Source organism: Colias philodice, chromosome 12 (genome assembly GCF_061535455.1).
Source record: "Colias philodice isolate Cphi_HAF_F1 chromosome 12, ilColPhil1 Martin Lab GWU primary, whole genome shotgun sequence".
Lineage (NCBI taxonomy): Eukaryota > Metazoa > Arthropoda > Insecta > Lepidoptera > Pieridae > Colias > Colias philodice.
The window spans coordinates 5,403,865-5,429,425 of NC_143097.1; the positions used below are offsets into that span (position 1 = coordinate 5,403,865).

Below are 25,561 nucleotides of genomic sequence, written 5' to 3' on the forward strand. Positions count from 1 at the left end.
TCACAACAGTGGTTTTACCTTAGAAAAAGCATCTACACTCTTTTTATTAGCGCCCTCTTCATTGGCATCGATGTACCTTTGCTGCCACGGACGCCATCTTAGTATACGGTTTTGTTTACATGTGAGAAGATGTCATTGTGAAATTTTTATGATTTTCCAGTGTTTTTCGACCATAATCGAGTGTAATAAGTATAATTGAAAATAATAATAGGTACCATGAAGTGTTCTATAGTAGGTTGTGGCCTATGCCAAAGCAAAAACAGGCCGAATCTAACCTTTCAACGGTAAGTGGCTAACATTTTGTTAAATTATTGCTTATATTAAAGTGTATTTATTATCAAGTGTATAGAAATCTTTTAATCATTTTACATTTAATCATCTTAGTTATTATGAGCTGTAGAAACAACAAGTGAACTGTAGAACTGTAGAACTGTAGAACAAGTGAACGTCCCTAGCCCGCCATGTTTGTACCCCGATTTGTTTACTTAGGTATGCAGGAAAAGTACCTACATGCATATGGCAGTTCCATATGATCGTTGTTCAGAGGTCAATTGTCATTTGTCATTTCATTTGTCAATTGCGGTCAATTGTCAACCTCGTTTTTACTTTAATTCTAAAATTATAATTTATAATATCTACAATTAGTAGATACCTACTAGATACCGTGGATACCTTAGTAGATACTTGCTCTGTGGTAGATACATTTAAGTTGAATTAGTTCACACTTCACATTACTTTTTTTGAAGTTAAATGTAAAAAAATATTAATGACGCCATGAGTGCTCGAAACAACTTTAAAAATTCTCGAATGAATTTCAAGTTTCAAAATGAATCGAATACGGACTACAAAGGAACAAAACCAACACGGGAACAGTCGTCTATATTTGAAGTTCTCGTCCTAATGATTGTGCACGTTTGCAAGAAGGTGCTGTTCTTCGACACCAATTTAAAAATAGCCGTATATCTAGGAGCTCTCTTCTTACTTTCACTCATCGCGGATGTCATGACCTTTCCCAGAACTTATTTTTCTAGAAGTGATAATGTTTTTAACCAATATTTTGTAAAAATCGGCTGGTTTTGGACATTATTTTTAACAGTGCCTTATGTTTTATTAACATCATATACAATATGTTGTGGGAAGCGGAAATATATAGCAACAGCTCATTTATCAAGGTTAATAATAGCTACTATATCATGGTATACATGGACAACTATCTTTAATATAATTGAAACGAAATATGGAAGATGCAATTCAAATAAATTTGATAATAAAGTTGCTTGTTTACAAAATGGCCACTTTTGGAATGGCTTTGATATATCAGGACATTGTTTCATATTAATTTACTCAAGTTTAGTAATGATAGAAGAAGCAAAGGCTATCAAGGGATGGGAGAGAATTAAAGATTATATTAGAGATGAAAATTACTCAAGAAGTCAAAATGACAAATCTCCTAGTACAAATCCTTTAAAAAATATTAAATCAAGTGATATGGATGTATTAAAAATATCTTATGAAAAGTTTACACCTTATGTGAGAGCACTTCTAATTGCAATTACCTGTCTTCAACTGTTGTGGGATGTAATGTTAGTATCTACAATTCTTTACTATCATATAATGGTTGAGAAATTTCTAAGTGGAATTATTGCAATATTAACTTGGTTTGTGACATACAGGGCTTGGTATACCATACCTAAAATATTACCAAATTTACCTGGACAAGGCTTGTTTAAGTATAATAATGAAAAACCTGTCCTTACCAACTTACCAAATAGAAAAAGATCTAGTTTAACAAATACTAAGCATTTCATGGGAATGCCAATTAACAAAAACCAGGAAAACATTGAAACAAATGAGGATGGTAGATAAAATTGTACTAAATCAGTATTAGTTTTGGGGTTTTTTTTTGGGAGATCAAGGTGGATGCAATTTATTTTTCTTTTTTGGAGGACAGGTAAATAGATTTAATTGTGTTATAAATATTTAGTTCATAATTATATGGATTCATATCTAAAAAATTGTGACTATATTTTGATGATCATAATTATGTTCAACCACTTAATGAATTTAGTAATGTACAAATAAGAAAAAATATTGTAAGACAAAACTGTGAGACTACTTATTGAATGTTTAGAAGTTGAAATATTGCACAATATCCAGTACTCATTTAACTTCTTGTGTACAAAGTTATTAATTTATTGTTTAAATATACTAACTTCATTATTTTAGAATAAGGTTTGGGACACTTCTCAATTTTTTGTTAAATAAAAGTTTTCAATAAAAAAAAACATATTTCATTTACATGTAAAATATATAATAAGTAATTTGGGTGAAGTCATTTTTTTATAAATAAGCAAAAAGTATTCAAGTGCATATATTATAATCTCATATTTCATTAATAATACATTAATTGTAAATATCTTTATTATATTTTTATTCAATAATTAACAGCGAAAATAATATTAAGCTTGAACAAATTCAGGCTACTTCTTCAAACTCAATAAGGGGACAAATTTATTTACACATTATTTTTCACCATTATTACTTGAATTTACAATAAAATATTGTTAATACTGATTGAAATATCACATAATAAAGTTCTATGAAGAAATAACTGATTAAGATTCCTACATATTCAAGATTGTGCTACTAAAACATTGCCTCTACCATCTAAAACAAAAAAAAAAAATATTATATAAAAAAATATATGTTGGCAACAAAGTGGATAGTAGTCAAATTATTTTACCTGCATGTATTTTGGGATTTTCTAATGAATGATCTTCTTGAAAATATAGGCCAATGCAATAACTACACCAACAGACACAGCTCCTGCGGCACCAACATATGCTGGGGGTTGTGATGTTACTATCATTTTTATGTGCATTGGTAGACTTGGTATTGTCTTTTTGAATGATTCACGTTCTTTGATTCGATTATAGTAGTTCTCAATATGCGGACGTTTGCCACCCGACCAGAACCTTTCCTCTAGACCCAATTCCCAAAGACGTTGTAACAATACCCCTAAACTGATATCAGCTATACTAAACTGTTCACAGCACAGCCAATTACCTAAAAAAGAAAGTTTTAAAAATTTAAAAAGTAAAGTTTTTGTTTATAGTAGATATTCAAATAATCAATAACAAACTTCAAAACTACATTTACTTAAATTAAAAAACATAAAGCTGATTCAATACTTACCTATAATTTTTCAGTTTACCAATTATTTGTAATTTTTTTTAAATAAAATAATCAATTCTAGTAATTGATTATTTTATACCTTACAATAAAAAGGAGAGCTTTAAAAAGTAAGTATAATTAATAATAACCAAATTTGGCATTCATGTTTGTTTAAGATGGTAGTTGACAAAACAAAATATGTACCTTCACTTTGTTTTGTAAGCTGCAGTTCTACTTGTGATAAAACTTCATCAACAATGTTTAAGACTTTTAAATACTCTTCTTCGTTTGATAATATTTCATGTTTTCTATCTTGAATTTCTGCTTTGTATAGCAATTGCCTCTCAGCTTTAGGATTTTCTTTTGCTAGTTTACGCAAATTTTTGGAACCTGATAAATCTCCACCTACAATTAAATTGCTCATTTTAAACATATGTTCTATATCAATAATAGATTAACGAAAGTTTTCAATTTACTTTTAAGTACTTCTCTGACTGGTAAGATAAATGGTAACTTTGGACTGCCACATAAATTTGGATGAAAGAATGATCCAACAGTTATAAGGCCTGCAGGCAAGGCTTCAATCATTTCACGAAACTTGTTTATGTTGCTTAATACCTTGCTGTCTGATGATACATTTATCAAAGGAGGTGTTTCTGAAAGTAGAATAATAATTATAGATTAAGTATTACATACAAAGCCGTTATTATATTATTATTGTTATAGCCAAAAGATAAAGTATGATGAAAAATAAACCTTGATTAAGATGATATTCCAAGAAGTCTAAAATTCTTGTTGAGTCAGGTATAATTGAATTGTTAACTTTGAGCACTGGAATTTCTCCTCGAGGATTGACTTCTAAAAAACATGATGAATACTGTTCTCCTTTTGTTATGTCGATGAGCAATGGCTCAAATTCTATATTTTTTTCGTAAAGTGCCATTAAAACCTGTAAAAAAAAAAGTTAAAAATAATTAAAACTAATACTATTTTTTTAATAACTTAAGAAATATTCCTTACCTTTTGCGAGTAAAAGCTGTAGTAGTTGCAATAAAGAAATATATTTGTTTTATAGCCATTTGCAACCGGGGTGGCGATTTTCGAAATTTGTAGATTCTCAAAATACCTTTGTATAAAATTCATTTCTACAAATTATTTTAAATAGTACTATAACTAACTTACCAACAAAGAGTTGGTAAAAGTTTGAAATTTGCAAAGTTAAAAAGTTATGAGAAATTACCAAGTTTGAAATTACAATTTAAAAACACATTGTACCAACTTAAGAAAACAATAATCAGGTGATATGACAAAAACCTTAGGCCGCGTTTCCACCTGCAAGAAAACTTCCGCGAGAAATGTCCGACAGGCGACAGTCTGTCTGACAGCAACTTTCAAGTCTACTTGCCGGTGGAAACGCGGAATTAGACTTGCAAGTTGCTGTCGGACAGACTGTCGGACATTTCTCGCGGAAGTTTTCTTGCAGATGGATATGCGGCCTTAGACAAAAACAATCAGAGTGCATCTACACCACCTACACATTCGTATATCGAGATCGAGGCGCATAACCTAAGGCACATAACGAATACGCATATGAAAATAGTGTACTCACTGAACGCCTTGAGATTTGCATTTAGAGCGGTTAGTGGAAGTAATAAAATAAAATAAATAAATAAAACGAATTTACTGTACTACTTACGAATTTATGAACGGTGGTTCGAGACGACACTATACGAATGATTCGTCGAGTGCTATGTAGAATAGCATAGGCGTAAATAAATAATTATAGTTTACGTCTGCAGCATATATGTAAACTATTCTATAAAATAAAAAAGGGCGTGTGTGCAAAATTTTATTCTTAACGTAACGGGCATATAGAAGTTTCGCTTCAGTAAATAAATAAAAACTAAATATTTTCTACCAAAACTTATGCATATTGCATGCGTGCATAAATTTTACTGAATATGTATTCATTTAACATAAATGTTTACATGTATATGTTGCAGACTTATACATATTACAATGATTCATTTACGCATATATACATAATATCTAACATAACGAAACAGTTGTTTATCATGCCGAATTGCCGAGAGTTCGATCACAGAAAATTTTTGATCAGTAATCGAAGCGGGTGAGAGCGTTTTCACATTATCCGATCCGATATCGGATATCGGACGCCGATAGCCGATATCCGATATCGGATACAATTTGCCCTTTCACATTGTCCGATAAAATCGTTCCGATATCATCATGAGTGTTGCCAGAAATTTTTAGAGAAAACTAAACTAAATTGCCAGTTGATAAAAAAGGTAATATTAAAAAAAAATCAAATGATAGATCATAGTTGTACATACATTAAAAATAACTACGTTAAAAAAACAGCTTCAAAAATGAAAAGTAAAATGTAAAAAAGATTTGATATCATTAATTACTGCATATTATTTAGATGTGCTATTTACTAAATAGTTTTGATATCGGTCATTTGTATAGTATATGTTAACACATTATAAATTAAATAAATTTATATAAATACCTACTACAACCTTGTATTAGTTAATAGTTTTAGCACAGACTAATAATAATATACTACGTATACAAGTTTTAGTAATACATATTAGTTACCTTTCAAAATCTATTAAATGTATTTTTAGCAAGACGTACCTAGTCATTTAGTCATTTTTTCACTATATACATTTATAAAAGTTCATGTATTACCTATGATAAATTTATTAAGTGATACAATCTTTGTTCACATTTTCTTTTCTTTTTCTTATTACACTGTAATATCCTAAAATAATATTGTCACCCGTTCAAATATATTTGTAACATGATTGTGGTAATTTCCTGTAAGTAAAGATACATAAATCACTTTATTGTCATAAGCAATTATTTTTTCAAACTTTGTATTCTTTGTTGTAAATTCAAAATAAAAATAAAATCGGTGTGCAATCTCCTCATTTTTTTGAAGTCGGTTAAAAACAAAGCACTCAATGACAACAATACAATTAACAGCACAACCAACATCCGAGTAGGAGGAGGAGCGAGGCAGAATGAGTTAAAATAAAGATTATAGACACTTAAATGTTTTCGAAGAAAGATATTTGAATTTAAGAACGCAATATATTTTTGCTTACTTCAGTTCAGCCAATTGCCGTATATTTTAATACGGTAATTAAAATAGCTGCCGTATAAATCGTATTTTTAATACCTATAAATACTTAAATGGTGTTTTCTTAATAAAAAAAGGTTTCTTTTAATAGAAAGGGTTTTAGGTTAAAGCAAAGAATTTTTTTTAAGATTTAGCGCCCTATAAGACTGAAAATACGCAAACTAGTTCTTTTTTGCTGTTGGTATACTGCCTTTTCGAAAATTGAGTTGGTAACACTGAACATTATCGTCCGATAGCTCACGGGCATATCGGTGTCGGCTCCGATATCCGATATCGGACCGGACAATGTGAAAGACAGGTACATATTTCATACATTTTACTTCCCTCCGATATCGGATATCGGCTATCGGCTTCCGATATCCGATATCGGATCGGATAATGTGAAAACGCTCTAAGGTGGATAGATCATGTTTTATTTAAAAGCTAAAACTACACAATAAGTTCTTCGTTGACTCAAGACGCGGTTTAAATTTGGTTTAAATATATGTAACCTTAAGATCATTTATGTAACATTAATGATCTAAGATGTAACACGAGCGATTGTAGTCTTAGCTACCACAGACTATAACCTCAGACTATAAATGCTATTTATCATTCAATTGTACATTTTATTTGATCTGTGCTCTATCATATCTGTCTTTGGTTTGTTTTCTATAAATTCTACTTCTGAAGAAATTATTGGAATAGCAAGCTGCATTACACAAATTGTAATTTGTAATTGTTGTTTGTTCTGCTCTTTGATTTTCTAGTAACCATTAAACCTGTATTGTGTAGTTCCGAACAGTTCTAGAACTTGCAAATGCATTCAAAATTATGGTTTTAAAAGCTTGTTGCTAGGACGCATTTTCATATAACAATGGAGGCTTCCAATAATACTGACGCTGTTAATCTTGGAATAGGAGAAGTGGAAGCTGAAATTGGCGAAGAATTAAAACAACTTGAGGATGTTTTGAGAGATACATATGATACACGCAGCGAAGTATCTAGTTCATCTTCGAGTGATTCCAGCACCCCAAGTATTAGTTCAGTAAGCACAAAATCTAAGGAACGGCGGCATCGTAAACGGGCTAAGTCTGACAGTAACTCTCCACAAGAAACAAAGCGACGTCGCATATCCAGCGGTACAAAAGTCAAAACGTATGACTATATGACAAAATTAAACTATTTGTTTAGGGATACACGTTTTTTCCTCATTAAATCAAACAATGCTGAAAACATAACATTGTCAAAAGCAAAAGGTGTTTGGTCAACACTACCCCAAAACGAAGCAAACTTGAACCAAGCCTACAGAGAATCAAGAAATGTGCTTTTAATATTTTCTGTAAAGGAAAGTGGTAAATTTGCTGGTTTCGCTCGTCTAGGTAGTGAATCTCGTAGAGATGTACCTCCAATATCATGGGTCTTGCCTCCTGGCCTATCTGCTAAAGTATTAGATGGTGTATTCAAAGTTGACTGGATTTGTAGGAAAGAATTGCCTTTCAGTAGCACACTCCATTTGTATAATCCATGGAATGAGGGTAAACCAGTTAAAATTGGCAGAGATGGTCAAGAGATAGAGCCGAAAGTTGCAGAGGAGTTGTGTAGATTGTTTCCTGAAGATGATGGAATTGAAATGACTTCTATACTGAGAAAATCAAAGGAGGCATCAAAAAAAGGTTATTTAAAAAGTGGTAGCTACAGAACATACAGAGCACCCTTATCTTTCCGAGGTACATCATATAGAAACCGTATGAGTTCATCACGGAGCCGACGCAAAATCTTTACCTCCCCAAGAAATCGTTTAGGATCTTCATACAAAAGAAGGTCACCATCACCTTTTATGAGGGAGAGATTGCCATCGTGGTTTGTCCGAAGTCGTGAAGGATACGGTAGCAGTGGAACTGCAGCAGCAGAGGCCTATGTTGCAGAATATATGAGGTCAATGCACCATCAGCTGCCTCCCTTGCCATATGTGGCTCCTCCAGGGTTTAGTGGAGCTCTTCCTAGTTACAATGGATTGCCTCCTCCACCACCACCTCCTCCACGTTACTATGACTTGGCTGATTACCCTCGTTCAGTGCTTGTATATGATAAGAGATCTTATGAGAGGTCGGTTGATGAGTTTTTGTGGCGCACTTCGGATCGTTCCAGAGGCAGAAGCCGTGACCGTGACTCACATAGGTATAGGGATCGCAGATAGAGTAATGATAACCACCGATGTATGTTTAATTGAGTTTAATAAATAATTGTGTTTGAACTTTGAACTTTATTGAATCAAATTTTATCAGTGTTGTGATGAACTTTATTTATACTTGGACGATTTATGGTTAAGCATGAACATTTGTTAATTAAATTATTTTAAAGGGACTTGTGCTATTAGGAACAAATGTGTATGGGTTAGGTAAAAGAAAGGAGGAATAAGGTCAATGGTAACTAGACCGCCATGGAAAGTTGTGAATACAGGAAATATAGGTTATTAACCAACCAACCAAATAGGTTCTTCTAGACTTATGCAACAAATAAGGCTGTGAATAACTGTGATATCAGTAGTAAAAGATTTAAATCTTAATTTACAAATGAACTATATTTAGATATCTGTTTTGGAAGGAGTAATATATTATTTTTTTATTTAATTAACATTATTTAACCAAAAAGCTGAAGTCTTAGGTTTTGTCTTATTGCAAATCAATACATATAATACCATCGAGATATATGTACTACGTAGTACATACTATCTATATGTATAATGCATAATATATATTTACTAACTATAGATAATAATTAATTACTATTTAAAAAATCACTTAAAACTTTGTATCCTGTGTAAATGTGTAAATTTATATCAATAACTTAATGATGTTCTCTTGTTTTGTAGATTTTTTATTGCAACAGCTGATTGGAGTTAATAAGTTGAATTCCCTTCTTCAAAGTTAATTTACTTAAAACTCCTATTCTTGAATACTGTAAGACTATGGGTTACTTAATTTATTTTGCTATGCAATCAAAATAATACTTTGGTACAGTGTTTTATATGTGACCATACATATGAGGGATTGGGTTTTATTTCCAGTGGAGACCAACAAAAAAATTAAAGGCCTTGCAGGCTGAAATTCAGCCTGAATGTTTACTTGTCAGTAAAGAAAACTAATCAGCTGTGACATTTACACCAGGGTTCGTTGAAATATCTACTTTCTGATGGTGTAAAATATAATATACCTACTTACATTTCTATAGTAAATTTACTCAGAAAATGCATACAAACAGTGTGATAATGAGCTTTTAGTAAATCCTCCCCCCCACTTCCCGAACTCGGATTGTCTAAGTAACTATTTTACGATATGATCAAATAATTTTGATAATTTCATGAAAAAACCTCGCGTTTAGTTGACCATATCGAGATTCGAGAAATTATTTCTTATCATTGATCTGCTCAAACCACATCATGATGTGGCCAATAGACATTCGATCATTTCAAAGAAAAACCCGCATAGTTCCCGTTCCCGTGGGATTTCCGGGATAAAACCTATCCTATGTCCCGGGGTAAAAAGTAGCCTATTTCCTTTCTCGGGTATCAAAATATCTCTATACCAAATGTCATGCAAATTGGTTCAGTAAGTAGTTAAGGCGTGATTGAGTAACAGACAGACAGACAGAGCTACTTTCGCATTTATAATATTAGTATGGATATACATATATAGCCTTCCTAGATTATTGGACTATCCAACACCGAAAGAATTTTTCAAATCGGACCAGGAGTTCTTGAGATTAGCGCGTTCAAACAAACAAACTCTTTATCTTTATAATATAAGGTATAGATATAGGTGGGATCTGATCCGAGTACCATAGAAGATGTTTAAAAAAACCGATTCACTGCCAAGATACAGTTAGTAGGTAATTACTGATATTATGTGTTAAGTACTTATATTCCCGAAAAAAGCCGTAACTAGTGTACATCTAGTTGCCTACTTTTTATTCTTATGCCGTAAATTAGAATCAAGTTAGAGGAATGGAAGATGAATATGTTCATCTTCCATTCCTCTAAAAATTGATTTTATCGTGAATTTCACCGAAACGGTAAGTTAATCATAATATAAAATACTCATCTATACATATAATAAATCTGTAGAAGGGTCAATTCTGTACATTGAAAATATTGAAAAAATAATTTGGAAAATCCAAAAGTGCACGCCTCATAATTTTTTTTAATAAATATTTTTTATTAATTATTAAGTATTTTTGTTTATTTAATAACAATTAAACCACATCGAATCAGACCCTGAAAAATGAAAGGGTTCTATTCCTGAGCATACTCAAGCGTAAGAGAAAAAAAAAGACTCGATTAGTAAAGTATTTCGGTCGCTATCGTGTTAACAAGAAAAAGGATCCGCACATACAGACACACGGACGTCCAAGACAGAACTTTTTTAAACTGTTTTTTAACTAGTTTAAATAACAAAAATGACATCAAAAATATCATGAACGTTAAAAATAGTGTTTTTTCTTAATATGTGTGTGTATGTATTATCTTACAAGTGCAATGTATGATACATAAAGACATTTTAAGTTTGAAAAATCAGATGTTTTGCGCGAAGTGACAGTAGTACCCACCTCAACGCTTCGCTTATGAGGCGTGCAATAAATAGTCTGTTGTCAGTAAAAAATAAGTTGTCTGCTGAAGACTGTACGCAATGAAAATGTCTGCCGTGACGAAAATTAAGTTTTTAAGACCCTTATTTAAAATAAAATATATGAATGGCAGATTTGGTCAATTAGTTACTTTTAAAATTTTATTTTTCTCAACACTTTCATAAGTGTCTGCCAGACTGTTACCCGCTTGATAATGGATTTAAAGTTCGCCAAAAATTTCCACCTGTCTTAGTTACCTGAGCGCCCGACCCGTCCACAACTCTGGACTTAGTGAATCCCATCTCATGTATAGTAGGTATAGGGGAATCAACACACAAACATCCAGGTCTGGTCAAATACATACAGATATAGATTTGCGCTAGCTCTCTAACTATTATAAAATTTGTGTTTCCAGTTCTACGTTCTCGCAGCGGCCGCGGCATCTTGTTTGAGTTCGTTACAAACATACCTACCATACGTACCTACTATCATATTATCTTTTTTGTTACAACTTAAAAAAAGTTCCGCTCGAGAACGTTCCCCCAGCTCCCCACCTTTTTCCCGATTTTCTCGAAAACTACTTGCGGCCGCTTTTAAAAATTGTAGGTACATTACCTCTATATCGAGTTGCACTTCTACCACTGAAACTGGAACCCTATAGAAAAATATATGAACCTTGATGATGAAACGAATGATAGCATTGACATAATAATATGTAATCAAGTACCTATAGATAGGTTCATCATGGGTTCATCATATTATGTTACATACACTAAATGTCACACGCATCTCCAGCTGGACTATGGGTGCTAGGTTAGTGATAGAAATTAGAAAACCTATAAACGTATTTAGGCTTATTTCCTCTAGCGCCACCTTGAATAATCCTCGACTGGTTCACGCAGCAATTGGTTCGCAAGGCTGCTTGTTCTGTGTCAAAAATCAAAATCCATCGCCCGCCTTACCTACATCAACGCCTTCCAATATCCAATATTTTCTAGATCTCTTACCGCTTCCCTCGCTTCAGCGCTCCTTCCTTCAGCGCTCTGTAGCTCTTCCATGAGTTTACGCATACGATACTCGCTAGCGTAATAGTAAGCGCTTTGTATAAAATTTCGTACAGCGCCCCTAGTGTGCCGTAGCAGAACTAAAAAGCCTACCATGAGGTGCAATAGTACCTATACTACAGTAGATAACGTATAGCAAGGCTTGGCTAGCAAATTATTAGAAATATAATTATTTAAATTAAATCATAATAGTATCAAAATATTTTGTGTAACCATTGAGATATATATATGGAGACGACACCGCCTACATCACTTATGTTCCGCTCAACATACGCCATATGGCGTAACTGCACGCTCATTTTTTATTTGTTTTAAAGTGAAACGTATCAAATATGCCTTAGTGTGTCTTACGATATTGCACAAATAATACGGAAAAGTGCAAAGGAATAACTTTTATCGGTAAGTACCTAAGTAACTAGATAATAATTTTTAAAACTTAGTTAGAGCAAAAAAATGGCGCACAGATTTTGTTAGTGGTGTCTCCTCCATACGTAGTAATATTATCTCAATGTGTGTAACAGAACATTGGCTTAAACTTAATGCTACAGTAATGCTACAAATTGCTACAAAAACAAAATCAGTTTAACGCTGCAACAAGCTTGCGTTAAGGGTGTCACGGTACGAAAAGACATAGTAATGTTATAATAAGCTTGCTATAAGAGATGCCGGTTACCCCCCAGTAGTAGGTAACAATCCTTGATGGTGCCCATACCAAATTTACAATAAATAATGAATAAATATAACTATTTATCGTAACTATGTAGTAATTATTACGAGTAGGTAATCGTATTGTAAGTTTTTTAAACAAGCCAAAATAGCGATTGTGCTTTTTTGTCAGCGTAGTGTAAGAAGATTAACTTAAGCGTTTCATCTTACGCCTATAATAAAGGGTGTGTGGATCTTTGGCTCTATTATGTAACTGGAGGCGATGATATCGTTTGACGCAGGCGCGATGCTGTTATGGCCGAGGGGTGAGGGTGCGTCAGTCGGCCCTCGGCGACCGGAGGTGCTTCGCGCTGTGCGCCGCGCCCCTCACAGCCAGAGCGTGGCTCGGGGCGTGGCGCTTACGTAAACACGCGTGGTACTCGCATTTCTGCGACCACGCCACTGTCCGTCCTAGAACGACCCCATGTCGGCCCGCCGCCTTTTCGATTTATGTGGATAGCCCAAAGCACGCTGCCGCGCCACCACCGCTGCCATTGCCATCACCGTTATCGGCGCTTATAGGTAAAGTTTCCATACATTATTATAGATACATCGACCCTGAGGAGTTCGTGGCAAATTGTTTCATGTTTATGCACTTAACAATTAACAAAACATTTAAAATTGTTGAGTATATGTTATAATAACCTGACCAAATCTTCTATAAGATATGATAGGTACGATAAGTACCTATATAATCGTAGGTATATAATCTTATAAAAAGAAAGGCTTTTTTAATTTTATCAATGAAGTTAAGTAAGGTAGGTACTTGATTTATGATGGCAATAATCTAGTTAAGGCTAGATTCAAAGAAATTATTTTCTGATTATAAATATTAACTACCTAAGTACCTACAAGAGTTTATTGTGAGTTATTTATATAGTACTTACTCAATAACAATATGTAGGTAATTCCTTTTTTTAACTTCGTCATAATAAAATAAGTTAATATAAATATAGTTAGTTATTCCAGAAACAGGTAGCTACTACCTATTTGTATTTACTTAGGTACATCTTAATTTTTATACTAGTTACATAAGCAGAAATTATTATAATTTCTCTTATTATTTTGAATGTTATTTATATTGGTGTTGTCTTTTTAACTTTAAGAAATTTAAAAATAAAAGTCGAGCTAATAGGAACTTAATAATATTAAGTAGATAAGAGTGGTATAACTGGTATCACTCTATTCAATTTCAAGTAAACAAGAAATACCTATGCGAAATTAAGAGCACAGTTCTTAATAGCTTAAACGCTCTAGTAGTCTACATTTGTATTTTATAACTTAACGGAAAAATATTTTGAAGCTGATAGCTTTTATTTTCACAAATAGCATCAAAAGTGAAGATGCAGGCGCGCACCTCTTTGATGGCGTTGGCCGCGCTGGTAGCGTTGGTGGCAGTGAGTGCTGAGCGCGCTGGTGGTATTAAAATCGGTAGCGGTACGATTGGTGCTGGAGGCAGAGAGGGTGCGCGTGGCGGTGGGGTCCGGATCGGCGACGGTCTGCGGCGGCCGCGGACATCGCCCGCGCCGCAGACTCCCCGCGCACCCTCGGTCATTACCGCCGCTCTTGTTGTGCCTCACAAGGCCTTCGGCGCACGTGATTACACCAGAGCTGAGAAAGCGGCGCTGTCTAAACTGCCACGAAAATTGAAACTCTTCTCACAAGTGCGTCTAAACATTACGCTTTCGATGCAAGGCCTGACGCCTAGTCCTATGTGTAAGTACTAAGTATACTAGGATTAGTTACTATGGACTTGATAAGTTGATAGTTGTTAATATTGTAACTACAGACTAGTATATTCTACATGTAATTTTTTAAGCTGTTGCCTGAATGCATGGTTGTGTTATTCTTTGCATGTTGTCGTTACACTGCAGCTCAGACTAAAATATAAACAATTTATTTAAAAAACAAAAATAAACAAATGATTATGAATTATGATAACTTTTAACTAATATCCTAACTACTTCTATCTTAGTCTACATTAATTTATACCTATGTATCGATAAGTACAAGTAGATATAATTCAATCCTTAGAGGAGCTTATTAGCTTGGGTAGGTATGTGCTACCTAAATAGGTGCAATTTAGTGATTTGGTAGACAATATAATTTTGCACGACTCATGATGCGAAGCATCAGAGAGTGCTTTACGATCGAAAAAATTTTTTCGCCTCATTTTTGCAGCTATTCTTATTATTATAGCCATGGACGTATAAAAAAAGACGGACGGTATATCGCCTAAACATTGAGTGAAGCCTAGTAATGGCGGCGAAACATCCATGTGTGTGTGCCATGTTGCCATGGCAACAGCTGTCTGATGACAATGGCGGCTGTATTTTTTTCTATAAATTTTGCCGTAATAATTTTGTCATTAAAACATAAAAGAAATAACTTGCTTCCCTGTGGAATGTAATCCCTTGTGTTTTGTTATTTAAAATTGTACTGTTGCGACACCATTTAACCACGCAAGACGGCATTTTAAATATTTTTTGTGAAACAGTGACGCAGTTAATCAGTCGGTAGTTCACGACGTAATGGCGGCCGACTAGCTTACTATGGTGAGAGTGTGTGCGTTTTTATTGTCTTTACACGATCACTAGCTTACTATGGTGGCTTCACGTTGTTTGTTCGTAATACGGCGTCCGTCTTTTTTTATACGTCCATGATTATAGCCTTGTTAGTTCACGGAATCAAGATATTTTGCATACTATTGTCGAGATAATTTAATGGAGATTAATCCCATACTTTTTAAAAATTGATTTATGTACTTCAATAGAATTGGAAAAAAACAGCGAAATAGGTCAAAAAATTTTCCTGTCCGTCATGTGTGAAACCTGAAAACACTATAACTTGTGAAAAAATCCATCATTTGAGTTAAATTTTTTTTTTTTAATATTCTAATCGACGATAGGTAGGTCACTGAATGCGAATGATTAATTAATTCAGTGTCGTTTAATTGCAATTAATAAAAAACGAAAACTACAAGACTGTATATCTATATATGTATATATATATATTTTTTATATTTCATAATTAAATGAGCATTATGAGTCGTGCACTTTTGGATTTTCCAAACTTTTTTTTTATTAAGCGACTTTAAAAAAAGGAGGAGGTTCTCAATTCGGCCGGTATAATTTTTTTTAATCTATACTAATATTATAAAGCTGAAGAGTTTGTTTGTTTGTTTGAACGCGCCAATCTCGGGAACTAACTACTCTGGTCCGATTTGAAAAATTCTTTCGGTGATAGATAGCTCATTTATCGAGCTTTTGGCTTGTGCACGTGTGCAACCACAGTGTGCAACACTTTGTTCATAATACAGTAAACTATGAATTATGATTTTATACACGACGACGTACCTACAGACAAACATACATTTTTATATAGTATAGTACTTACTTATATCTATATAATATATTTGATTTGGGTATATGAATATTGAATCATTGAATGTAGTTTGTATGATATGGTTCTAAGAATAACTAACTATGTACCTACTAATAACTTTCAGCTTCGCATACAAAATACAAGTTAGGGTAACAACTTGGGCTTATAGTATAATATCTAGATGTAGTGAATTTAAATTATTAGTAGAATAAATAAATCCATATCTTTCTAATTGTAAATTACTTAATTAAAAATTAACTAAATATTTAATACCTAACTACTTACTTAACTACTATAAATTATACATAACTATTTCGACCTTCTATTAAATTAAACTAAGCTTTAAAATTTAAAAAGGTTCATTAAACATGTATTAAATGCTTTCAGCAATCTTGGACTCGCTATGTAAAGAATTTCTAGCAGTCAACGTGTCTGCTATACTTTATCTTATGAATCATGAACAATACGGGCGATCTACTGCCTCCGCTCAATATTTTCTGCAGCTGGCCGGATATCTTGGCATACCGGTAAAGCTTTTTATAAATATGCCTAACTTCCTATACTTCTTCTTCGCTTATAAAACATGCTAGGTAATCCCATTCCAACGCTTCAATTTCGGTGTTGGTTTCGTTTTCAGGTTATTGCATGGAACGCTGATAATAGCGGTTTGGAAAAACATGCATCTCATGCATCGTTGAGATTACAGTTGGCTCCAACAATTGAACATCAAACGGCAGCCATGCTCTCTATACTCGAGAGGTATAAGTGGCATCAATTCAGTGTGGTAACATCTGCCATTGCGGGGCACGATGATTTTATTCAAGCAGTCCGCGAAAGAGTTAGCTCTCTGCAAGTAAGGAATTTATATGTATTTTAATTTTTAATAAGGCAATAAAAAAATTATGTAAGTAAGTACTTAGGTTGAAAAATTATCTGTAATTTTTTTTACAGGGTCGTTTTAAATATAAATTTAATATAGAATTGAAAAAATTCGATCACGAGGAGGAACTCGAACCCGCATCCTTTCACGCCAATCCGGGGCCGATGGGTAACCAACTCGGCCACCCTTGACCCGCCTCGTGATCGAATTTTTTCTATTCTTTATGAATTTATATTTATAAAGCATTTGAATGCCATAAAACCAAAAATATCAAATTCAACAGGATCGTTTTAAGTTTACGATTTTAAATGCCGTGGTTGTGAAGAAACCTGCTGACCTCAATGAATTGGTGACAAGTGAAGCGCGAGTGATGCTCTTATATGCAACACGGGAAGAGGCAGCTGATATTCTATCTACAGCAGCTGATCTTCATCTCACCGGAGAGAGCTATGTTTGGATAGTTACACAAAGTGTATTGGGCTCCATGCAATCTCCAAATAAGTTCCCAGTTGGAATGCTCGGTAAGTTATTTTGTTGGTAAAAGCAATAAGAAATAGATTTGATTTTAGAAGAAGTAAATATTTAAAATAATGATAAATATTTTAGGTGTTCATTTTGATACCTCGAGTTCCAGTATAATATCGGAAATAGCAACAGCTGTTAAAGTATTTGCTTATGGAGTTGAATCCTATGTGTCTGAGGCTGAGAATGTTAGATATCCATTGGGAACGAGGCTCTCCTGTGATGGAGCGGGCAGCGGTGAAGCAAGGTGGTCTACAGGTGAACGATTCTATCGACATCTGCGCAACGTGAGCGTTGAGAGTGAGACTGGAAGGCCTAGTATAGAATTTACACCTGATGGGGAATTACGAGCTACTGAACTAAAAATTATGAATTTGAGACCAACACTTGGTGATCAGGTAATTAAAATTACAACTTCACAATTAAGCTATTATTTATTAATCTATATCAACGTTTCGTATTCTCATTTTGATTTTGTTACTCAAGCTTGTGTGGGAAGAAATAGGAACATGGAATTCTTATCCTAAAGAGCGTTTAGCTATAAAGGACATAATTTGGCCTGGAGGTCTGCATACACCTCCCCAAGGTGTGCCAGAAAAGTTTCATATGAGAATTACATTCTTAGAAGAGCCACCTTATATTAATTTGGCTCCGCCAGACCCAGTGAGTGGAAGATGTTCTCTAGACAGAGGTGTAATATGTCGAGTTGCTCCTGAAATAGAAGTTGTCGGGTGAGTTCTACGATTTATTTTATTTTGCTTTATTGAATAAGTTTTTTTTTTTTTAATAAATGGATGTCTACAGGATAGAAGCTGGTGCTGCTCATAGGAACAGTTCGTTATATCAATGTTGCAGCGGTTTTTGCATAGATTTGTTGCAACAACTGGCTGAACAATTAGGTTTTACCTATGAGCTTGTACGTGTGGAAGATGGACGATGGGGAACTTTTCAAGATGGAAAATGGAATGGATTAATAGCAGAGCTTGTAAACAAGAAGACCGACATGGTAAGTAAAAGACGCACTTTATTCTGTAAATGATGCTTTATTATCTACCTACCTACTAGTTACTGATGTTGTTTAAATTTTGTTTTATTTTTCTTTTGAAGGTGCTTACATCGTTGGTTATAAATTCTGATAGAGAAGCAGTAGTCGACTTTAGTGTACCGTTCATGGAAACGGGTATTGCAATTGTGGTCGCAAAACGAACTGGTATAATATCTCCCACTGCTTTTCTTGAACCATTTGATACAGCATCGTGGATGCTTGTTGGGGCTGTTGCGATACAAACTGCAACTTTTTGTATTTTCATATTTGAATGGCTGTCACCCAGTGGTCTAAATCGTTCACCAGGGCAGATTAATGTACAAAACCGATTTTCATTATGTCGCACATATTGGATAGTATGGGCTGTACTTTTTCAAGTAAGTATTCTTTGTTATTTATAAGTGAGGTAATGTAAAAACAATGCTCTCTAAATGTGTCCTACCTACCTATCACGATTTTTTGAAGTGAAACTTCTTTAGGTGCGTTGAGAGTAAAATTTCTAGGTCGCGTCATGGCAATACGATCACGTCATAGAGTAAGGCGATGAGTTTGATACTGTTGAATCTTGCCAAAGAAGTTCCACTTCTGAGTGACACGTGTGCACACACGCTCTTTTTTTACATAACACATAATATATTTATAATTTAGGTTAATAAGGTATTTCTGTTGAAATTTTGAAAATGTATATTTTCTCATATATAATAATCAATATCATAACACCTATTTTATCTTAATACCTTATATAAGGGTACCAATAAATACATCGTACAATTTCAACAGGCTTCGGTTCATGTGGATTCACCTCGAGGTTTCACCGCACGTTTCATGACTAATATGTGGGCGATGTTTGCAGTAGTATTTCTTGCTATATACACTGCTAACCTAGCGGCATTCATGATAACCAGGGAAGAGTTCCATGAATTGAGCGGTATTGATGACCCACGAATAGTAAAACCTAAAACCTATCAACCACCACTGAAGTTCGGTACTGTACCGTGGTCTCATTCAGATGCAACATTGAAGAAATACTTTAGAGAACCACACTCTTACATGACTCCGTAAGTATTAAGTTACCTACGTTAGCACATAATAGGATTTAATAAGAAAATATACTTTGATCATAACTAATTATACATTTTTAAAGGTACAACCGTAGCACAGTGAGCGCAGGTGTTACAAGCATTTTAACGGGTGAATTAGATGCGTTTATATATGATGGAACTGTTTTGGATTACTTAGTATCTCAGGTAAATTTCCACTACACGAGATATATTATTATACGTAGTTACTACAAAAAGAGTAAATCTATTTACTTGTACTATTTGTGCCAATTTACATACCGGGCAAAATTTTTATTATTTAAGGACGAAGACTGCAGACTTCTAACTGTCGGTGCATGGTACGCGATGTCAGGCTACGGATTAGCTTTTACTCGTAATTCAAAGTACCTTGGTATGTTCAATAAGCGGTTACTAGACCTACGCTCAAATGGAGACCTAGAACGGTTACGCAGGTAAATTTTGAAATACATAATATCTACTCTGTCGATACTATTATGCCATAGAATATACTTAATGTGGTACTCGTATTCATTGGTTCTTAAATACATCTACATACATGACGTCAACAACTCTGTAACACGCAATGTTGCCAGCAACTCCTCAAGATGTTGATATAACTTCGTTGCTAAACAAATATGTATTTACCATGAATATAATAAAAAAATGGCTTGCCGCTTCAGTTATTAATTGAAGGGCATGTCGTTTCAAGAGCACTTCATTATAGGTACTGGATGACGGGTACATGTAAACCTAACAAACAAGAGCACAAGTCATCAGATCCCTTGGCACTGGAACAGTTTTTATCAGCATTCCTATTACTGATGGCTGGTATACTGTTAGCTGCTGCTATATTATTCTGTGAACATTTATACTTCCGTTACGCACGGGAGCATATTGTAAAATCGGAATTACACCCATGCTGTACGCTCGTCTCCATCTCAATGGGTAAGCTGTATATCCTTGTTCAATAGCTGTATTCATTGACTTAATTAAATTTGGAAAAATTAATTAAATTTTTATTTTTATTTCTTTAGGACAATCATTGTCAATGCAAAATGCAGTGATGGATGCAACAGCAGATCAAGGCTTTAGACTGGGCAAACGCCCACACTGTCGGTCAGCTGTGTGTGCTGCGCAGGTAAAAAGGCATTCAAATTAGAAAAGATAAATGAAAAGTTAGTAAGTAACTAACTACACTGTAGTCCTATAGAAACGGAAGCAACTATTCTCAATAAAGTTATCATCATTTTCTCAATATATCAAATAACCAAAACTTTTTCTAACATTATAAAACCATACAGGGATTCTACAATCTATTTAATATGTATGGACATAATTTATTAATTTTCTTAAAAGACAGACATCAGACACATATTTTGGTAAAACTAGATATGGCGCGCACAACACGAGCGGGACGCGGCAGTGTCCCGCGCTCGGCAGTTATTGGCGGTGCTGGCGGCACACGGCCTACAACCGCCGCCGCGCCGGCTCGCGTCCGCCGCCACGCTGCACGCCGCGGGCCGGCCGCACGACGCCACGCGGCCGCGCACGCTGCACGTGCCGGCGGACTTGCTGCCGGACCTCGGCAGACCGCTCTCTTGTGACGATCTACGCGCTAGGTAATTTGTATAAATGTCTGCACTATTTACAACTCTACTCTTAAAAAGTAAACGAGAAATTTTACCTGCAAATTTATAATCAAGTAATGCAAGCAAGAAAAGAAAATATGTTTGTTACTTTGTGATAAAAATCCTTTTTTTATGTTATAGGGAGCGGACGCGAGTAGAAATGGAAACAGTGCTGTGAGGCGCATATAGCGCCACTTTTTTTCAATTCCTGAAGGCTGTTCTTACACCAAGTTATACAAGACAAAATTAGTTATACTTTATGTTAAAATAAGATCAGATAAAAAAACGTTGTAATTATTAAATAAAATATTCCAATTATTAAAACCGAGAGGCGGATGTAGATAGCGAAGCGTTGTTGTGGGACGAGCGCGCGGGGCGGGCTGGGCGCCGGGCGCGCGTCCTCGTGTTGTCTACTACAATAAAATATATTTTTTGGACAATATCTTGTGGTTATTTATTTTTCTTTGTTATAATATACACATTTATTTACATCTAATGCTAATAATCTTTTGACATCTGTACATTCCCTTCATAAATCTGAAACCTACTTTAATAAAATAATAATATCTAGGTATAAAAAGGGTAAGTCTAATTAGAAACGCAATTAGGAAGGTGTAATCGCATTTAGTAACCATAAACTTGACTTATTTAAATGTTTACTTTTAAAATCCAATGTTTTATGAGATAATAATTGTTAGCAGGGATTAGAGACTGACTCATAACTGAATTATAAATCATAATACGAATAATCTTACGACCTATCTTTCTTTAAATAAATAGAAAGTATGACTTCCTCGTGGGATAAATCGTACCTAAGTATCTTGCTTCTGAGATTTATTAATATGTTAAACGATCTTGAATTAAATCGTAGATAATTTCAGGACCCACTGGTTCTAAATCACTGATTCATGATCTTTATTATATTTTGACATAGTTTATAGATTTAGGACAATGTGTGATCAGAATCTTCTCATTTTAATGACCTTCTAAATTTAGGAAAGTGTGACTTGTGACTGAATAGGCAATTCGCAATAAAGTACTGCATGGATTGACTTCAAATTTGGTATGAGATAGCTTGAGATCTTAGGAAAGACATAGGATAGGTTTTATCCCGGAAATCCCACGGGGACGGGAACTATGCGGGTTTTTCTTTGACTACGCTGACTACATTATGACTACACCTAAGCCTTAGTAGCTAAGTCTTAGTACCTAAGCTATAAGAGTTATAACAATTGTGCCGTAATACAAATTGTTCCACGTGATGAGCATTTTCTTCTGAGAGTATAAATTTGAAAATCTGGAGACTGGAACACCTGGCAGAACCGCAACAGACCACCGAAACAATAAGAGTTATGGAATATGCATGTAACTCAAATTAGCTTAGAGTATATTATATTACAATAGTATAGAGCGCGTGTATTGCACAAATTGCTTAGTGCGCATCAAATAGTATAATGTATAATAGTATAATAGGTGCGCATAGTAGGCAGATGAGCTATAGGTGACTAATGTCATACTTTACAATAATGTCTTAAAACATATAAACTGTGCTATCTGTGGTGCTACTACCAATCAAGAAGCTTCTAATTTCTAATATCTTATACACTGGAGATTTCAGTATGAACCAAGAAGCTTATATCTACACTGGAGATTGCACTATGACTATTAACTTGTCACAAGAAAATATAACCTTGAATGACGTCAGTGTTGTTTTTTGTCTCTTTCTGTGGGTGACCACACTGGTTTGTATATTCAGGATTTTTCGAAATAGAAAAAACTAAAAATCATGGTCTATAAATAATAACGACATATATTTTTAACAGTATTTTTATTATAATTACTGGTCAACTTACAAGAATTATCACCTTTATACGACATACAATTTTAATTGGTAGAGAATGATAGTTTTAAATAACGCTTGATAACTTTTGGCTACAAAGCTTGGATATTAACCGATATACATCATTAACATCCTTTGTAAATAGAGGAAAGTTGTGTTTGCGTCAGATGCTGTTTACCAATTTGTAAGTTACTCAGATCTTCTTTTTAAACGCGTTGCTTCGACGGGTCAACTTCAAGCCAAAAACATCAAATTAAAACTGTTTATAGCAGTATTTTTTTTCTGGGTCGTAATCCTCAGTAATTTTACCCTTGATAGGCATATATATTTCTTTTTACTTCATTTTTTGGAAAGCTGAAATACGTAAAACAAAAAAATATTAGGTTAAAAAGTATAAATTTCAATGTAAAAAAGAACAAACCACAATATGTGAGTGCAATACCGATGTCGTGTGTTGTTTCATTACTAGTATAAAAAATTTTAAAATGGTGTTCTAAATGTTCATCATAATATTGTTTAGCAATATATTATCGTCGCTATCCGTAAAAACCCATCATCATGGTTACCTTACTTGTTAAATTTGTTTGTTGAAAACTTGTTGAAAAATGATGAAAGTATTAGGAAAAGAACTTATTTAACATGATTGCTTAGTAAAATGATGATAAATTTGACGATTTTTGCCATTAAAATGATTCTTAACAGGTAAATGCATGAGTATTGAGGAATATTGTAAATAACGTAAATATACACTTGCCTGTGAAATTATAGGCCAGAATTTGGTGTCCAAAAACTTCTGCAATTTTTCACAATGCAATACATTATTAATATTCGGAAAATATTTATTAAATACGCAACAATATTAACTTAAATATTCGAAGCGGCGCAATTTTTTGACACTTATGCCATATTGTCAAAGTGAGAGTTGCTACAATTTTATTATGGTAACTACCCATAATCAGGGAGTATCGCTTTTTAATAATTGGTTCAGATACTTATTTTATTTAGCATAAATAATAATTGTCTCATCCAACAATGCTTCTGAATGACGTTGTTGGCAATTTATCAACAAACTCATGTACAAAAACTAACCTTTTGCACAGAATATTACAGCATACATAGTAGCCTTGGGAAAACTTCGTATTAACAGTGGCAATACCAAGTTAGGTGTGAAAATGATAGAACACAACAATTTTCTTGTTACACGTCAAATGTTCATACCGAAATCTCCAGTGTATAAGATATAAGCTTCTTGGTATGAACAATAAGTAAATATGACCTTGAATGACTCCTGTATGCACGGACATGTATCAAGATAGACTAAGCGAGTGTATGTACTTCCCGTGTCCAAACTAAGATTATGAAACTTACTTGACGCTGGCCTACACTCAGTCCGCGCTTGCAGTTCGCCAAGGAAAGACGTGAAGCTGAATAAAGTAAAATGCCGAATTACGCCGTTATAAACTGTAGAAACTCCACAGCTGTGAGTGGCCGAGTTAGCAGAGATGTTTCCTTCCACCGGTAAGTAATTTTCTAATCAGAATATGCACTATTTATTTTAAAATCAAATAAAGAATATCTGTGGAAAACGATCGTGACAAACACGGATACCAAATCATACGAAATGATTCGGAATACATTGCGGCTTTTACTTGGCACGGTAAAGATCGAGTCGTATGATAACAAGCAATGAATAGCGTCTTCTCATTTTTCTGTTCTCATTTTTCTGTCCAATTTTGTGGTTAGTGATGTTCATTTGATGCAACAGTTCTCGATTCTAATCGATTTTATAATCGAACAGAAAAATGATAATTTGAAGGAGCAATTTTTCAGAAAAAAAGGCATAGATTTTTTTTTGTCAAAACTCCTTATTGCTTAGACTATGTTTGTTTTTTCAGTTTTCCAAGTAACCCGAACATAAAAGAAAAATGGATTGATGCAACGGGACATAAAGATTGATTGATTGACAGTTTCATTACTTTCTTTCGATGGCCTCTCTAGTACGTAGTACACGGTAACTCAATGGGCATATGTAAGAAAAAGCTAAAACACATTAGTTTACTTGTTAGAATATTAAAAGGCATAGAAATTTATTTTATCATTCCTCTGTCTATGGTAATTATCATTTTTCTGTCTTGAATCGATTTAGTAATCGATTACGATTCATTTATTTAATTACCTCTTAGACATAGATCTAGTTTGATCTGATTTCTTTCGATTTACTTCGATGGGATAGGACGATACTAGAATCGCCGCGCGAGTGGCGTCCTAATCGATTTAGCGTAAAATGAAATTACCATCACTAAAAAGCGCTCGTGACGTCATAACGCGTCAAGGTCAGTACAAAAAATATGACACGCTTGGTTTTCATACAGATCGCGGTACTTGCGTAGTCTATCTATGTCTGTGCCTGTATGTTTTTTTATCCCTTTCACACCTAGGTAGTTAGTTAGGTGTGAAAGGGATAAAAAAACATACAGGCGTCAT

General features: G+C 34.1%; 4 protein-coding genes and 1 long non-coding RNA gene across 8 annotated transcripts in view; 3 read left to right on the top strand and 2 right to left on the bottom strand.

Annotated features, from left to right (window-relative positions):
* LOC149483991 (uncharacterized) overlaps positions 1 to 25,561 on the bottom strand; it is a 418,879-nt gene that overhangs the window by 31,850 nt on the left and 361,468 nt on the right. The window lies entirely within an intron of this gene.
* On the top strand, positions 567 to 2,296 carry Fitm (acyl-coenzyme A diphosphatase Fitm). Its single transcript, XM_089701505.1, has one exon. The coding sequence runs from the start codon at positions 775 to 777 to the stop codon at positions 1,864 to 1,866; it is 1,092 nt and encodes a 363-aa protein (XP_089557631.1). The 5' UTR covers positions 567 to 774; the 3' UTR covers positions 1,867 to 2,296.
* Positions 2,353 to 5,261, bottom strand: Gdap1 (ganglioside induced differentiation associated protein 1). Of its 3 annotated transcripts, XM_089701506.1 has the most exons (7): positions 5,229 to 5,261; positions 4,195 to 4,300; positions 3,931 to 4,123; positions 3,651 to 3,830; positions 3,379 to 3,579; positions 2,744 to 3,066; positions 2,353 to 2,667 (listed from the first exon to the last, which is right to left on the bottom strand). In XM_089701506.1, the coding sequence occupies exons 1-6, from the start codon at positions 5,249 to 5,251 to the stop codon at positions 2,765 to 2,767; spliced, it is 1,005 nt and encodes a 334-aa protein (XP_089557632.1). In that variant the 5' UTR covers positions 5,252 to 5,261; the 3' UTR covers positions 2,353 to 2,667; positions 2,744 to 2,764. The 3 variants fall into 3 exon arrangements, with proteins under 3 accessions (XP_089557632.1, XP_089557634.1, XP_089557633.1); XM_089701508.1 differs by lacking the exons at positions 4,195 to 4,300; positions 5,229 to 5,261 and adding an exon at positions 4,871 to 4,984 and having other exon boundaries at positions 2,354 to 2,667; XM_089701507.1 differs by lacking the exon at positions 5,229 to 5,261 and having other exon boundaries at positions 2,354 to 2,667; positions 4,195 to 4,652.
* Positions 6,987 to 8,579, top strand: Ythdc1 (YTH domain containing 1). The gene has a single exon (XM_089701509.1). The coding sequence runs from the start codon at positions 7,200 to 7,202 to the stop codon at positions 8,520 to 8,522; it is 1,323 nt and encodes a 440-aa protein (XP_089557635.1). The 5' UTR covers positions 6,987 to 7,199; the 3' UTR covers positions 8,523 to 8,579.
* Nmdar2 (glutamate ionotropic receptor NMDA type subunit 2) lies at positions 12,958 to 21,673 on the top strand. 2 transcript variants are annotated; one of them, XM_089701510.1, is made up of 16 exons: positions 12,958 to 13,239; positions 14,047 to 14,433; positions 16,489 to 16,628; positions 16,739 to 16,954; positions 17,265 to 17,502; positions 17,588 to 17,901; positions 17,990 to 18,234; positions 18,308 to 18,509; positions 18,611 to 18,925; positions 19,329 to 19,606; positions 19,693 to 19,795; positions 19,913 to 20,061; positions 20,334 to 20,554; positions 20,644 to 20,747; positions 20,999 to 21,228; positions 21,379 to 21,673. In XM_089701510.1, exons 2-16 carry the CDS (start codon positions 14,061 to 14,063, stop codon positions 21,413 to 21,415), a joined length of 3,165 nt encoding a protein of 1,054 aa, XP_089557636.1. In that variant the 5' UTR covers positions 12,958 to 13,239; positions 14,047 to 14,060; the 3' UTR covers positions 21,416 to 21,673. The 2 variants fall into 2 exon arrangements, with proteins under 2 accessions (XP_089557636.1, XP_089557637.1); XM_089701511.1 differs by lacking the exons at positions 12,958 to 13,239; positions 16,489 to 16,628 and having other exon boundaries at positions 14,310 to 14,433.

Bases quoted from the DNA above. Each gene is read 5' to 3' on its own strand.
- Gdap1 (XM_089701506.1), bottom strand. From the start codon at position 5,251: ATGATAAACAACTGTTTCGTTAT. The intron at 4,301-5,228 runs GTTAGATATTAT...TTTTATACAAAG, and splicing joins ATAAACAACTGTTTCGTTAT to GTATTTTGAGAATCTACAAA. The intron at 3,580-3,650 runs GTAAATTGAAAA...ATTTAATTGTAG, and splicing joins AGTCAGAGAAGTACTTAAAA to GTGGAGATTTATCAGGTTCC.
- Ythdc1 (XM_089701509.1), top strand. From the start codon at position 7,200: ATGGAGGCTTCCAATAATACTGACGCTGTTAATCTTGGAATAGGAGAA.
- Fitm (XM_089701505.1), top strand. From the start codon at position 775: ATGAGTGCTCGAAACAACTTTAAAAATTCTCGAATGAATTTCAAGTTT.
- Nmdar2 (XM_089701510.1), top strand. From the start codon at position 14,061: ATGCAGGCGCGCACCTCTTTGATGGCGTTGGCCGCGCTGGTAGCGTTG. The intron at 18,235-18,307 runs GTGAGTTCTACG...GGATGTCTACAG, and splicing joins CCTGAAATAGAAGTTGTCGG to GATAGAAGCTGGTGCTGCTC. The intron at 20,748-20,998 runs GTAAAAAGGCAT...TGGTAAAACTAG, and splicing joins CAGCTGTGTGTGCTGCGCAG to ATATGGCGCGCACAACACGA.